This window comes from Vicugna pacos, chromosome 10 (genome assembly GCF_048564905.1).
Source record: "Vicugna pacos chromosome 10, VicPac4, whole genome shotgun sequence".
NCBI classification, from domain to species: Eukaryota; Metazoa; Chordata; class Mammalia; order Artiodactyla; family Camelidae; genus Vicugna; species Vicugna pacos.
The window spans coordinates 24,267,745-24,284,176 of record NC_132996.1 but is presented as its reverse complement, the minus strand read 5'-3'; the positions used below and the strand labels follow the sequence as shown (position 1 = coordinate 24,284,176).

General features: G+C 34.8%; 1 protein-coding gene across 13 annotated transcripts in view; it reads right to left on the bottom strand.

Moving 5' to 3' along the window:
- Positions 1-16,432, bottom strand: part of LOC102526140 (glycerophosphodiester phosphodiesterase domain-containing protein 4-like) — a 100,734-nt gene that overhangs the window by 23,726 nt on the left and 60,576 nt on the right. For 12 of the 13 annotated variants that reach the window (XM_072969135.1, XM_072969141.1, XM_072969142.1 and 9 more), the window contains 3 exons: positions 14,431-14,587; positions 3,979-4,200; positions 2,932-3,086 (listed from right to left, as the gene is read on the bottom strand). In XM_072969135.1, coding sequence (XP_072825236.1) covers positions 2,932-3,086; positions 3,979-4,200; positions 14,431-14,587 — 534 coding nt within the window. The remainder of the gene's footprint in view (positions 1-2,931; positions 3,087-3,978; positions 4,201-14,430; positions 14,588-16,432) is intronic. The other variant, XM_072969146.1, reaches the window with a different exon arrangement.

Genomic DNA, 16,432 nt, shown 5'->3' with positions numbered 1-16,432 from the left:
TGGTAGCTCACAGAGAAAAAAATGTGACAATCAGAGTGTATATGTCCATGAAAGACTGAAAAATTGTGAACACTGGAATTTGACACAACATTGTAAAATGATTATAAATCAACAAAAAATGTTAAAAAAAGAACCTAATAAAAGAGCAAATTAAACCTAAAGGAAATAGAAGAAAATAATAAATATAATAGCAGTAAGCCAGAAAGAGAAAGAAAAATACCATATGATATCGCTCACATGTGGAATCTTAAAAAAAAAAAAAAAAGAACATAAATACAAAACAGAAACAGACTCACAGATATAGAATACAAACTTGTGGTTGCCAAGGGGGCGGAGGGTGGGAAGGGACAGACTGGGATCTCAGAATTTGTAGATAATGACAGACATATGCAGAATAGATAAACAAGATTATACTGTATAGCACAGCAAAATATATACAAGATCTTGTGGTAGCTCACAGAGAAACAAATGTGACAGTGGATATATGTATGTTATGTATAACTGAAAAATTGTGCTCTACACTGGAATCTGACACAACATTGTAAAATGATTATAACTCAATAAAAAATGTTAAAAAAATAGCAATCAGTGAAATAGGAAAGCAGATGTGCAACAGAATAAAGATAACAAAGCCAAAATTTGGTGTTTTGGAATGGTTAATAAAATTCATAAACCTCTAGCACGACTGACCAAGAAAAAGAGGGAAAATAAAAATTTTTCAGTACCATAACTTACTGGAACTAGAGGTGACAGTTTTACAACACAGTAAATATACTAAATGCCACTGAATTGTTTATTTTAAAATGGTTAATTTTATGTGAATTTTACTTCAATAAACTAGTTTTTAAGATTAAAAAATTTTAAAAACACTTAAAAATTCTCACCTCAGAAGTAAATGAGAGGACATCTTTGTATTCATATAATCTTGGTTAAAATAACATCTTTAAAGCATTCTCAGTCAAAGTGGCAAGGTCGCAATGTCTTGTGACAGTGATCTGATAAAGTGAGCACTGACCACAGAGAATGTACTGGAAATGTTAACATAATTACAAATATTCTGATCATAAACGGTACACAACTAACTTAAGGTACAACTGATTAATTTCTTAAAGTTTAGTTGTACTTGAGGGGAATCACTTGAAGTCTGGCTCATGAATTATCATGATCAACCTTGTAAGTATAGTTATATGGGAAAAATCCTTATTCTCCTCACTAGAATATATGATTTCCTTAAGAAAAAGGATGATGCCTTGCTTGTGTTGACTTTTCACATAAAACTAGCATGGTACATGTATATATTACTACTCAGTAAATGTTTGCTGAGCTACATTAAACTGCTTGACTTTCTAATAGGATATGATCCCTCTTAAGTCTGATACCAGTTGAAACTATGCCCACATAACTATGACCAGGGAATGACTTTAAAGAATTACTAGTGAAAGAATATACTCTGGAGTCTGTCAGGCCTATATTTCATCTCAGCATGATTTCCTACTGACCAACTGTATCAACTTTGGTAAATTAACTAACATCCCTGAACTTTTCCTCTTTAGAGGCAAGTTTCCTCATTTGCAAAATGAGGATGACAGTAATTTCTAGGGCACAGCGTGTGAGGACTGTGATAATAAAACAGCAGCTAACATCTGTCATGTTCCTACATTTGTCCAGCATTTTTCTATGTGCATATATGAACTATCTTATTTAATCGTGTAATCATTTCATCAACTTTTTATTACCCTCAGTTTACAGATGAGAAAACTTATGATTAGAAACTTGTCTAAGTCCTAAGTGTAGTCACCACCTGGCTGATAGGCAGGCCAGGATTTGAAAATGAGCCTGTGGTCTTACCAACTACTTGACACATAATAAAAGCTCAATAAGTGGAAGCTATTATAATTAATTTCAACTACTAGATTAATCTAAATTAGGATTATGATAGAAAGAAATCATCTTAGAGCCATTCCCCATTTGAAAATAGTAAAAGGAGACAACTTCTCAAAATAGAGAAATTGGGTAAAGAGAAATCTTCTTACTGGGAAATAGAGGTAAAACATACATAATTTTCTACTGCTGAAAGAAAAAGGACATATCTTATGATCAATTTCACCATGACCAAAGAGGCAGGAAAAGTACACAGGTGCATCAAACACCCTAGTTCATGGCTTGAGATACAGAAAGGTATCTAGGGGAAGTTTTACTAGCCTAAGGAGATTTGTGATATATATCTACAACTATATCTACATCTATATAACTATACCTATAACTATAGCTACATGTATATGTCCAAGGAAACTATGAAGCATTTAAAATTGTCCAAGAAAACTATTTTAAAACCTAATAGAAAGGGTCTAGGGATTAACATAAGCAGTGATTAATAACAATTAAGTTTGAAAAAGTTACAATTTTATTCCCAGGGGCTTTTAATTCTGAAAATATATCTCTAATTCTATATTTATAAATGTGGTATTTAGTCATTTTAGTTTCTTCTCATACTTGACTGTTTCAATTTTTTTTAAATAATGATTTAGTTATGTTCTTAATTACTTCCGTAAGAGATCTAGATATCTGGATCACAAAGCTATTTATGAAGTGCTGTAATCTATCTGGTAATGACATAGGAAATCAACAACTTTTCAATGACCACATTATATAAAAACAAAACCATCAAGTATACACAGAAGTGGGTTGAACAATGACAGACTGGAGCATAAGGGAGAAGGGACTGAAAAATATGTTCCAAGAACAAGGTCTATCTTGATAAATGTGTGTTGGCAGAGAGGGAGAAAAGGGTAAGAAGAGGAAAATAGGCAATTCCAAAAAAAACAGCCATACAGAAATCCTGAGATGGGAGCAGGGACCTAAGCAACTTGGTTAGAATACAGATTTTGTGCAAGTAAGGTAACACATACCAAGAAAGGTGTGGTCACTTACCTCAGCCCGTTGTAGAACAACCTCTTGTAGTCAACATTTATTCTACTGATATTTTCTTTTGTAAGGCGTTCAATGGTGAATAACCGGCCCACATGCTGAAAACCAGGAGCTGTGCTCCTGACATACTTCCTATCAAAACCTGGCAACCAAACAATCTGTAAGGAGAAACAGGATGTCTTTCAGTGGATAATCAGCAGTCAAGATACAAATAGCCCCAAGTTGAATGGGTGCAGCCCTATTCCAGCACAGGTAACAGTCCACATGGAGTAGAGAGATTCTAGCCCTTGGTGTAAACCAGGCCTGATACTGACTAATGAACTCTTATTATAATGGGACTTTCACCAGGGTTGTTCTGGAGCTGAGTTTACCCAGTTAACATCATGGGACCAAGGGTCCATCGTTGTCACCACACTAGCCAAAGTGGATGAGGAGCTAGAAGGTGTGGATGAAAGGTGGAAATCATAAACATCCCCTCTGGCTTATGATACTAAAAATTATCTTTGAGAGGGGTCATTTCCTGCCAACAGAATATGCTATTATGATTCATCTATGGAAACACTTCTCTTTGCAAAAAGACATATCCACGTTTCACTCATAGCTTTCCTTCAATATGCTTAGAATTCAAGAGATTTGGAATAACTGACTGCCCAAATGCAAAGAAAACATGACGAACAAATCTCTGCTCAAATAAGAACCAGATGTTCTTTCTATATCATTCATAAAAGCTGATCTTCAAAGCCTTAGCACTTTCTATTAGCTCTGTGTTGGTAATGGTACAGGTCACATCATACAGTCATTACACACAATCCCTTTTAACAGAGTGATGACATTTCATTTGGTTTGGAACAGCAGTCTCAATGTTTTCCCCCACTGACAGAAGTGATTGCCACATGTAGCTGTATAAGCAACTAACTCCATTTCTATAGGTAGCAAAATTATTTAAGGATCCCTGGGAAGAGCTAAAAGACAGATCAGGTTCAACTGCTATGCCCCTGGGACATGCTACCTATCTCCCAACCTCTACCATAAATATTGAGATAGACATACCAGATGTTGCTCAATTCCAGAAGCAAGGATCACATTTACTACAAGGCGGACAAATTCTTTTCTGGCAGGATGTTTTGGTACAGGGCTATTAAGATCAAATATCACCAATTTTTTTTCCTTTTGTGCAAGTTCCAATAAATCAGTTAGTTTTGGAATCTTCTGATTTCCTGCTTTTTCTTTATCAGCCTCTGATAGGGGTTTCATATGGTAAAATGGTTTGATCTAAAAATAAGTACATCAGAGAAAACATTGGCTCCTATCAAAAGCATCTTCCAATTCTCCTGCTCTTTATCCCCACAGCCAGTGCTATGTCCATGTTGGTCCATTACTATTCAACCCATCAGGTCCTCTGAAATACTGGTCCTGAGATAAGAGTTTCAAAGAGAGAAATTAAATGTCATCTCCAGAGGTAATTATGGTACTTGGAATCATTTATTCTAAATCATAGAGCCTGCACTGAAGGTCCTTCCTGTTCTTGTCTTGAACTTCCTTTCTAACCCTTCTTTTTTTTTCTATAACTCAGGGTAATACAATCCATTTCAGTTGCATTGGCTTCCCACATGTTCTCTCACTGTTCTAGTTTTGTGTAATGGAAAGAAAATAAGCTTTGGCTTCAAACTGAATTGGATTCAATCCCAGCTCCAGTGCTCATTTGTCTTCCTGGCTATATCCACCTGTTAAAATCCTATTCTCATTTTCTTCTCCTTCCCTAGACATCCTTCGCAAGTGGCCCTTTCTCACTATTCTTCTCAAGGAGACTCCAGGAGAGTTTAAAACTAGGTTCTAGCTTTAAGAATGATATGGAGTAATCAAATAGCTTAAGTAAATCCAGTTTTATTTTAAAATATTTCATAAAGGACACATACTCAGAAAATAAGCTGGAATGGGACAATGACAATTTAGATGATCTATAACCTGTGACTGAACATTTTCATAAAACCCTAGTAAGTAACAAGCTAGAAATCAAGACAAACTTAAGTTCTCCACAAAAACAGCTTGTTACTCAAGTAAAATCAATACTAAAAAGTTCTGTTTTCTATGCCTATGCTTAGAGAAATTAAAAGTAGAAGGGCCACTGGATGATCCAGTATATCAACTGGTTGAGAAATAGGACAATTAGAGGTGTGGCCAAGATGGCAGAGCAGAAAAACCCTGAGTTTACCTCCTCTGATGGGCGCACCATTGGCAGACCATCCATGAGAACAACTAAAGACTAACAGAAAAGATTTCCCACAATTACAGACATAAAAAAGGAACCAAGAGAGAAAGTAAAACACCATATCACTCATATGTGGAATCTGAAAAGTGACACAAATGAACTTATTTACAAAACAGAAACAGACTCACAGACATAGAGAATAAACTTATGGTTACCAAGGTGGAAAGGGGAGGGGAGAGGGATAAATTAGGAGTTCGGGATTTGCAGATACTAACTACTATATATAAAATAGATAAATAACAAAGGTCCTACCATATAGCACAGGGAACTATATTCAATATCTTGTAATATTCTACAATGAAAAAGAGTATGAAAAGGAATATATAGAGATGCATAACTGAATCACTATGCTGTACATCAGAAATTAACACATTGTCAACCGACTATACTTCAATTAAAAAATAATAAAAATAAAAATAACAAATAGATAAATACATAAAACTATGCATGCTGAAACAAACAGAAAAAAGATGGATGGTGTTTAAGGGTTCAATCTTGTAACAAGTACTAAATAAGCCATAGAGATCTAACCTATAGTAAACTGAAGGCTGACAATATTATCATACTGTAAGTATGTTATGTGATAAATATCATTACAATAGCAACCATATTATAATATATAAATGTATCAAAGAAACAGGATACAGACATTAAATTTACACAGCACGTCAAATTTATACAGTTAAAAAAAGGAAAAAAAGAAAAGAAAATGTTTGGGAATTTTCTAGGTATCTTTCTGTTAATGATATCTAGTTTAATTCCATCTTGGCCAGAGAACACACTTGGTACAAATCTATTCTTTTAAATTTTATAGATTTGTTTCATGACCCAGAACACAGTCTACCTTCTATAAGTTTGGGTTTCTTTTCTGTCTATTTGTTCTTCAATTTCTGTAAAAAGAGTATTGAAACGTACAGTTGTTGAGTTTTTTATTTCTTCTTTAACTTCCATCAGATTTTCTTTATATAATTTGAAGTTGTATTGTTCATTGCATACACTTTTAGGATTTTTATGTGTTCTTGATGAATTGACCCTTTTACAATTATGTAAGGTCCCTCTTTATCACTAATAATTTTCCTTGTTGTGAAGTTCACGCTGCCAGATATTAATATAGCCATTTCAGATTTCATTTGATTAGTGTCTGTATGGTATAATGTTTTGCATTATTTCACCTTTAACCTATAAAACAGATTAAAAATAACATACAGGTTATAGTTGAAACAGGCTTCTTACAGACGTATAAAGTTGAATGTTTTTTCAATCCACTCAGATTCCATCTGTTTTAAAACTGATGTTGTCTATTTGCTTTTAATGTAATTATTAATACGGTTGCATTTAAGTATTGCAATTTATGATTTTTTTTTTCTGCTTGTCCCTTCTATTTCTGTTCCTCTGTTCTCCTTTCTTGCCTTCTTTTGGGTTATTTAAATTTCTTTTAGCATGCCATTTTAACTTATCATACATATTATATATTTATATATAACTATATATATATAAAACTATAATTTGGCTATATATCCTTGTAATACTTTATCGTGGTTGCGATAAAGCTTACAAATTATCTTCCTACTCTGAACTTTCACCATCCATCTAGAGTCAACAGTTTAACACTTAAAGTAAAATGTAGAATTCTTACAGCTTTATAGGTCCCTATAGCTTCTCCCTTTCCCTATTATGTTATAGTAATTATATATTACATCTACATACATGGAAAACCTCGTAAGAAATGTTATAATTTTCACTTTTAACAGTCATACATTTTTTTTCAAATTAAGGGAAAAAAAGTAGTCTATCCTATTCAACCTCGTGTTTACCATATCTGTTACTATTTCTTCAATCTTAAAGTTCCACGTTTCCTTCTGTCTTCATTCCTGAGGAATGTCAGCTTTTGCTATTGTCAGTTTCTTTGATTTTAGACATTCTAATGAATGAATAGGGATATTACACTGTAGTTTTAACTCGCATTTCCCTAATGACCAATGATATTGAAAATCTTTTCATATGCTTATTTGCTGTTTGTTGAACTCATCTGATGGTAGAATACATATTCCCCCCTCATGTGCACTTGGGAAAGTAAAACAGGCCATATTCTGAACCACAAAATGAACCTTAATATGTATGAAAGAAAAGAAATACAAAGTATGCAATCAGACCAGAACAGAATTAAACTAGAAATCAATAAGATAACTGGAAAATCTTCAAACATTTAAAAATGTGAAAAAAACTGAAATAACCCATGTGGTTAAGGAATAAGGCTCAAGGAAATTTATAAGTATTTTGAACTAAATAAAAATTAAAATGCAACATATCAAAATCTACAACATGCAGCTGAAGCAGTGTTTAGAGGTAAATGTATTGTATTCAATGTTTATAATGGAAGAAAAAAAGACTTAAAGTAACCTAAAATTTCACTTTAGCAAACTAGAAAAAATATAAAATCAAATCCAATGCAACAAAAGAAATAAAATAATAAAGATTTGAGCCACAATCAATGAAACCAAATACTATCTCTGACAGATCAATAAAATTGATAAATTTTTAGTAGAAGGGAGGAGAGAAAACTACTAACAAGGCAATCTACAGATTTAATGCAATCCCTATCAAATTACCCAGGACATATTTCACAGAACTAGAACAAATCATAATAAAATTTGTATGGAACCATCAAAGACCTAGAATTGCCAAAGCATTACTGAAGAGAAAGAAAGAGGCTGGAGGAATAACTCTTCCAGACTTCAGACAATACTACAGAGCTACAGTAACCAAAACAGCATGGTATTGGTACAAAAACAGACACATGAACCAATGGAACAGAACAGAGAGCCCAGAAATGAACCCACAAACTTTTGGTCAACTAATCTTCAACAAAGGAGGCAAGAATATACAATGGAATAAAGACAGTCTCTTCAGCAAATGGTGTTGGGGAAAGTGGACAGCAGCATGTAAAGCAATGAAGCTAGAACACTCCCTTACACCATACACAAAAATAAACTCAAAATGGATCAAAGACTTAAACACAAAACAAGATACAATAAACCTCCTAAAAGAAAACATAGGCAAAACATTATCTGACATACATTTCAAAAATGTTCTCCTAGGACAGTCTACCCAAGCAATAGAAATAAAAGCAAGAATAAACAAATGGGACCTAATAAAACTTACAAGCTTCTCTGTACAGCAAAGGAAACCATAAGTAAAATAAAAAGACAACCTACGGAATAGGAGAAAATTTTTGCAGATGAAACCAACAAAGGCTTGATCTCCAGAATATATAAGCAGCTCACATGACTTAATAAGGAAAATACAAACAACCCAATCCAAAAATGGGCAAAAGACCTAAACAAGCAATTCTCCAAGGAAGAAATACCAATGGTCAATAGGCACGTGAAAAAATGCTCAATATCACTAATTATCAGAGAAATCCAAATCAAAACTATGATGAGGTTATCACCTCACACCAGCCAGAATCGCCATCATTCAAAAGTCCACAAATGACATGCGGGAAAGGCTGTGGAGAAAAGGGAACCCTCCTACATTGCTGGTGGGAATGCAGTTTGGTGGAGACACTGTGGAAAACAGTATGGAGATTTCTCAAAAGACTAGGAATAGACTCACCATATGACCCACTAACCCTGCTCCTGGGCATATGTCCAGAAGGAACCCTACTTCAAAGAGACACCTGCACCCCAATGTTCACAGTAGCACTAGTTACAATAGCCAAAACATGGAAACAGCCTAAATGTCCATCAACAAATGACTGGTTAAAGAAGAGGTGGTATATTTATACAATGGAATACTATTCAGCCATAAAAACCGACAACATAACGCCATTTGCAGCAACATGGAAGTCCCTGGAGAATGTCATTCTAAGTGAAGTAAGCCAGAAAGAGAAAGAAAAATACCATATGAGATCGCTCATATGTGGAATCTAAAAAAAAAAAGAACAGAAACAGAAAACAGAAACAGACTCACAGACACAGAATACAAACTTGTGGTTGCCAATGGGGTGGGGGGGGGTGGGAAGGGACAGATTGGGATTTCATTACTTTCTTGTTTTCCTTTAAATCCTTGATACATTAGGAATAGTTTTTGAAAAGTCCCTTTCTGTTAATTCTATCAGGTCTGTCTTTTCTGCATCTTTTTTTAATGAGTAGTTTTTCTCATGGTTTTAAGCCATATTTTCCTACTTCTTTGTATGCCTAGTAATTTTATTATTGGACCTTGGACAATAGTACTTGATACTGTTGTGTCTTAAAGTGCAGTACATTTTTTGGCAGATGTTTATGTTACTAGCAAAGCAATTTGGTATTTTTTAGAGTGGGTCTAAAAAAGCCTTTAATCTAGGGCTCGTTTAGCCCTATTACTAAGGTGTGACCTTTCTGAGGTTTTTACTGAAAGGTCCACATGTCCAACAAAGGCTGTCTTTCAATATGTCTAGTTAGAACTTGAATATTTTCCAGACCCACGTGAGTTCTTAGAATGGTTCAGCTAAAAGCTCCCTAGTAGTACTTGGCCCAGCCTTGTGGAGCTTCCCCCTACCTTTGTGCCTCTTAGATAGCAGCTACGTACTCAAGCAGACCCCATGCAGATCTCTGGAGGCCTTTCTCTAGAGAGTGCTCTTCTTTCTGATAATGCACCCCTCAAAATTCCAGTCACCTTGATAGTCCCAAAATCCAATCTCTCTCTCCTCAGTTCCACAAGATAGCCATGCTTTGCTTAGATTCCTCCTGCTGTGTGATGGCTGGAAAGTGCCTCTAGGCAGAACATGAGGGCAACCATAAGGCTCTCCTACCTACTCCCTTCTCTCATGGATCATAGTTCTGCACTGCCTGTTGTCCAGTATCTGAGAATGGCTATTTCATCACTTTTGTCTGGTTTTCCAGTTGTTTATGGCAGCAGGACATGTCTAGCACCTGTAAATTGTCATGGCCAGAAGTAGAAATGTTCATGCTTCATCTATAGCTCAACACTATTATAAAAACTGCCCACGTATTAAGCCCTCAATATGGTAGAAGTTGTAAAATATAAAAAGAGAAACTTGACCTTCTCAGTTAATATTGTGCAGGTAAAATAATAATATAAATGTTTCAGAGTTTGACAATTTTTTCAGTTTTAAAGAATGGATTGGAAGTACCAGGAGAGCTGTTAATATTCTCAATGCCAATAATATGTTCTTACCCTTAATGAAAACAGACCAAATTAAAAAAAATTATGTATTATAATCTAGTAATAGAATATGTTATTCTCCTTTGTGACATTGTTGTTTACTATAATAAATTAACCAAATATATTCAATTTAATTATCATGTTGTTTCTGCTTTATTCCCATGTTTGTCTGAAGGTTATTTCTATAAGATACAAATCAGAAATTGGAAAGGCTAAACTCAAAATCTTGTTTAAAAGGACTGTACAGATACTCTCTTATCTACTGATATGCAAGGAAAAAACTCAAGGAAACAGGCTTCCTAGAGTAAGCTGACATTGTCATCTCAATTAGACATCAATCAATCTTATATTAGGGGACTGAGTCAAATTTTCAAGATTAAATTTTATGGCAGGAGCAGATAACTCTGCAGAAGCACATTGATAACCTTAGATATAGCAGGACATTAACTATGCCAGATGAATTAATTGATGAAGGCAATCTAATCATGCTTATTCATTTTGGAATTTTATGGTACTCTTTTTAACATTCTATTTTCTGATGGACATATGAAAACACCCATTCTCTTTGGACTTTCTTCTGTTACACTTGTACAAATTATTTGGCATCTTGTTCTCACCACCCCTCAGATCAGGTACAAATACTTTTCACTGAGTCTCTATGTTTCATGGCAATGTAGTCACTTGCATAAGTTGAATAAAAATTTGTCCTCCTTTTCACTGGGATACAATTGGACAAATTGTGTAATCAATGCCATATCTGAAGGAGTATATTTGAGAATACATTTCATTCAATCCAGTATGACAAGCCCCCAGCCCCGACTAAGGACACTGATGTCTAGGAGTCTTGGCTGTTGTACCTTGGTGTCTGTTGTTGTACATTGTCCCAGCATTACAGGTAGTAAGAAAGTCATTGATATGCAGAGAAAGGAGGGAGGGATTTGCCCACATTTGCAGGTACACATATGAAACCAGGTACAAATAAACTTATTTTAGTAATAATAATGATAAAAGAACTCTGGAGTGAGAGAGAATACTATAAGTGAAGTTCCTGATTCCCTAAAAATTCTCCAGACAGAAACTAATTTAATAGCCTTAGCAGCTGTTCATCATGACCTGACTCTAGATTTCCTGATTATACAACCAGGAACCTTTTGTGGGTTAACTGACCCTTTTTATTGCATCAATGGAAATTAATAAAGCCAAGTAACACGAAATCACGAGATCAGCCTCTCAATAGTCTATAAAAGTTATTTATGATCACAAGAGGGGGATGTAAATTATTCAAAACTTAGAAACAAGGCAAAAAGTTGACAGCCGGACCTTGTATTATCATGGTAATACATTGTTTACTAAAAGCACAGTGATAAAACAAATTTTCACATATTGAGATAGATATAGGGAAATCATTCTGACTTACACATGAGTTAACTTGAATTATATGCTAACTAAAACAGCCTGTTTGTGGTCTATCAACATGCACTGTACATTTGCTTTAATTATTAAGGAAAAGGGCACAATGAACCCAAGTAAAGAATGTCCATGTTAAAAATAAAGATTAAATGCCTCCCATCCTGGGACACCAATGCTTGTAATTCCCTAGATAAGACTCCCCTCCCAGGTGCCAAGGCCATGCTGACTGGCTGTATATGTGCTGATCTGTGTGGTTTGTTTGGAAATCTTGAAGAAATGTATCCCTGACTTATTTAACGTTCTTTGTTCTGACAAGATATAAAACTGTGCTTGAAGCCATGCTTCACAGAAACCTCTTCTCAGAGTAATCTAGGAAGCAGGCTTCCACATTAGTCCTCAGTTTGGCTCAAACAAAACTCTTTTCTATTCTTATTATTGATTGTTTATTGATTATTTTTGTTGAAAACTCCTAAGGGTCATCTAACTCTTAGCAGAATGCACCTTTCTTTGAATTACTATTTATTACTGATTATGGCCAAAATAAAGTTAGATGTTGACTTGTAGAAAACTGATAAAAGTCAAAATGATTTTTGTCCAGTAGAGATACAAATGAGTTTGGATTGAGAAGACAATTCCAAAGGAAGGCCTTACTGTCATAGAGTATATTAACTGAATTAATGTACTAAGTTTGTTTCCAACTAGCAATGTAATTTCATTATTTCTGTTGTATTGACTATATGCATGTTGGTTTCTCACTTTGCTTTTGAGTGTGTTTTGTCACCCTGATTGTTTCCACATTTACAAGCTAAATATAACTTGTATTCTTCTCACTATCTATATGCATGAAAATTATATATCATTGTAATTATGAGATATATACTTTCACAAATGGATATAAAAATGCCCCATAGAAATGTTTTTGCTGGAGAAACAGCAACTCAGCTGAGCCTCCAGGGACAACTCCCAGAACTTTCATATCTATTTTTATTTCAGTGTTGATCAGATTAACTACTGAATTTTCAGAAATAATCTCAAGAATTAACTAACAAATCAATCAACAAAAATAATCAATTCACCACCATCATCAACTCATAATTATAATCAATCAAATGAAGAGTAATACTGAATGATTTTCACAAACAAAACCCATTTCTTTGCTATGGAAAATTATCCAAATATCCAAATCTTTTAAATTGTGTGCCAACACCACTTTGACCACCTCTGACTACACAACATGCAAGTAAAGAAAGCTCCACAATCAAACCTAAAAATAAAGCCTCCTAGAAAACCATATTTGAAGCCAAGGTTTCAGGATACTCTGCAGGAGCCAGAGTATTATTATAAGTAAACACTGCAAGTGTACCATCTAAATATGCTAAAATAAAACTGTTAATCCTAAAAAAAAAATCCACCAAAATTTATTACAATAACATATCCAACCCTACCACTTGCAATAAGTAAGACATTTACGAGCCATACATTAAACATTAGATACAGTAACAGCCTTTTCACTCAGAACACACATTTGCCAAAACACGAGCTCTGGCTGACTAATCCAATATATACATTCTAATAAAGTATCCCTAGTTTGTATGCGTCTAGTTATTCATGTATGATGAGTCTTATATACAGAGCCTACATACACAGAAACCTGGAATATCAGATTGATCCCATCATTTTCACATATGGAAACAGCATTTATGAGCAATGTACTCATGAGAATAAGTACTCTGAGGTGACACAGTAATTAAAAATCAACTTGCAGCTATCCCTTATATTAACACTAGTTAACAGAACGAATTTGAAGTGGCTAAGTCTATCTTTACATAATTCTTTAATTTCTACTATTTTAACATGAAAAAGGATCCAGTCAGTCCTCTAGATTAACATCAAATATTAATAAAATTCCACTTCACCCTTAGTACATAATCAAAAGTACCTTAAGATTCATTTTCCTAATTACAGTTACCTGGTAACTGACCCCCAACTCTCTGCTGCCACAGGTGCTAGCAATATGAATGTCTGCTGTCTGTCCTGCTCAGATGTTTATCGTCAAAATCAAACACTCAAAATGAGTATATCTGACTGATAAAACCTAGGTCACATGGATTTCCCCTAGACATGTGATAATCTGGAAAATGTAAGTTGTTATGTTTTCCTTAACCTAGCTTGAGAAGGCAGACTTGACTTTTATCACATGCAAATCTGACCCTTTGTTTTACCTTTAGAATACTCTGAATAATTATCAACTCTCTAACTTGTGATTTAAGCACTGCTATCCTCTCCTCTCAAGAAGTTTTCCTGATTCTTCTCCCAATCTATCTCCCATCTCCTCCTAATATCTCTCCTCTCTCTCTCCTTCTCTTCCTCTCTTTTCTTTCTTACACACAGACACCCTCCCCCATATCCCCTCTTGCTCCAGTGTACTGTAATCTCTGAAACAAACCACCATCACTGCCCACGGTTCCCCTTAGTAATGATCTTTCAGCTCAAATGATACCTTTGCATGAAGTGTTCTCCAACCCTCTCAGGTAGAACCATTTACACTTGCATCAAAATTACACTGTACATAGTGTATTTATCTCCAGGAGTAGCACATGACCTCCTACAAAAGAGGGATTCAATGCAGGTTTTCTGACCTGGGGAATGTGTCTTACCTGTGAATGTGAAAACCATTTGCCCGCATTCAGAGTAGACAGAAAATCCCAATTAAACAGGCTAGGGTGTCGGAGGGAGGCATTTGGCAGGACTTCCTTGATATTGGTTGTTCTTCTCAGGCTAAGGTCATGCATGAGAAAAGGCACACGATCGTAACTGCAGGCAGAGGAGGAAAACAGGGGAAGGGATGAACAGGCTGAATTCAGTCACCTTGGCAGATAGGGTTCTCAGAAAGCCCATCAAGGTCAGAAGTCTTACTAGGGTTCCTTTCTCCCTTTTAAGTATCAGTAAAGGACTAAGTACCAGTCCTAATTTACAGTTGATGTCAATTTTTTGTTTGCTTTAGGGATTAATCTTTTATGGTGTCCCCAGAGCCATACTAAGTGGGGACCCAGACAATCTTCCTGTGTTTCTCTGATCCATTTTCCAGCTAGGCACCTGTCCTGAGTATTTCTTGTTCTAGACACTTCAGATGATATCATTCCTCATTCTTTTTTCTGATGTTTACCTTCAAGAAACTCTGCTTTTGTAAGAATCTCTCTAAAGGTAGCACTAGAGAATTTTAAAACATATAACATTTTTTCTAATCAAAAAAAAAAAAAAGAATCTCTCTTCCTTTCTCACTAAAAATACCTATGAATAGAACTCTGCAATGGCCATGAGGGAGTAATAGGGTTGAAACTTAGCTTCCTGCCCATTAACAAGTAGAAAACTAGATAAAATAAAGAAATAACTTATTAAGCCAATGAGCAACAAGGAACATAGCATGAAGGACTTGGAGAAAAGGCAAACAAATGAATTAAGCTCTACCATTACCCAGGCTTGCTTCTTGTCAGTGAGTACTAGACTGTAGCAATGGGAGGGAAAACCTAAAAGGGACTCAGCTATTGTGCTGAAATGAGGAGAAAGGTATCAGATGAAGGAGAAGTTAAGACAGCTAGAATTTGTGGACTAGAGTTCCACTGGGAATTGAACTATACTGAAAAAAAAAAAAAAAAAGACTGCCAGGAAAATATGCAAAGTTCCCTTGCATGTATGGCTAAATATCAATGTGTAACCTACCTTGCAGAGTAAGTAAAACTCCATGACGCCTGCCAAGAACAACTTCAAGGAAAAGAAAAATTACCAGAAAATTCTAAGACAGTTCGGACATTTCACACTTAAGTTCCATCCAGTGAGAGCAGAGATCTCAATAATTAAACAGGCAATCTCTAGAAACTCCAGGGGGCCATACCTTTAAAATGGGGATAATTTAGAAATGGAGTGACTTTAGAACCTCCAGTAAAGAGCATAAAAACACATCTCCAAAAGATTGAACTAATCTTCAATTAACTTAACTCCCTGCTGGAAAAAGTCTAAAATTCTTGAAAGAAGAGCAAGCAAATATAGTATCCAGTCTGGTAACACCACAATGTCTGGCATGTAAACAAAATTTACCAGGCAGGTAAAGAAGCAGGAGAATGTACCCATAACCAGGAGAAGTTACCCAATAATGGCAAACATGGAAATGAAAGAGATGACAGAATAAATAAATAAGGATACTAAATTATGTAAAACATAAATGATATATATAACAGATATAAAGGAAAACATGAATATAATGAAGACATAAGAGTAAGAAATAAAAAATAAAGGGAAATTCTAGAGCTTAAGTAATAAGATAACTGAAATGAAAATTTCATCATATGAAATTATCAACAGATTTGATATTACAGATGATGCAAAGATCAGTGAATCTGAAGATGTAGGAATAGAATTTATCCAAATGATTTGTGAGACAGTATCAAGCAATACTATATATGCTGACTGGAGTCTTTAGAGGAGGGGAAGAACAGAAAAAAATTATGAAGAAATGAAAGTAAAAAAATCTTCAAAATTTGATAAAAAATGTGCACCAACATATTCATGAATATTAATGAATACCAAGGATAAAATATAAGAATTCACATACACATGTACACTTGCACATTAAGAATTATTATAATACAATCTGTCCAATTT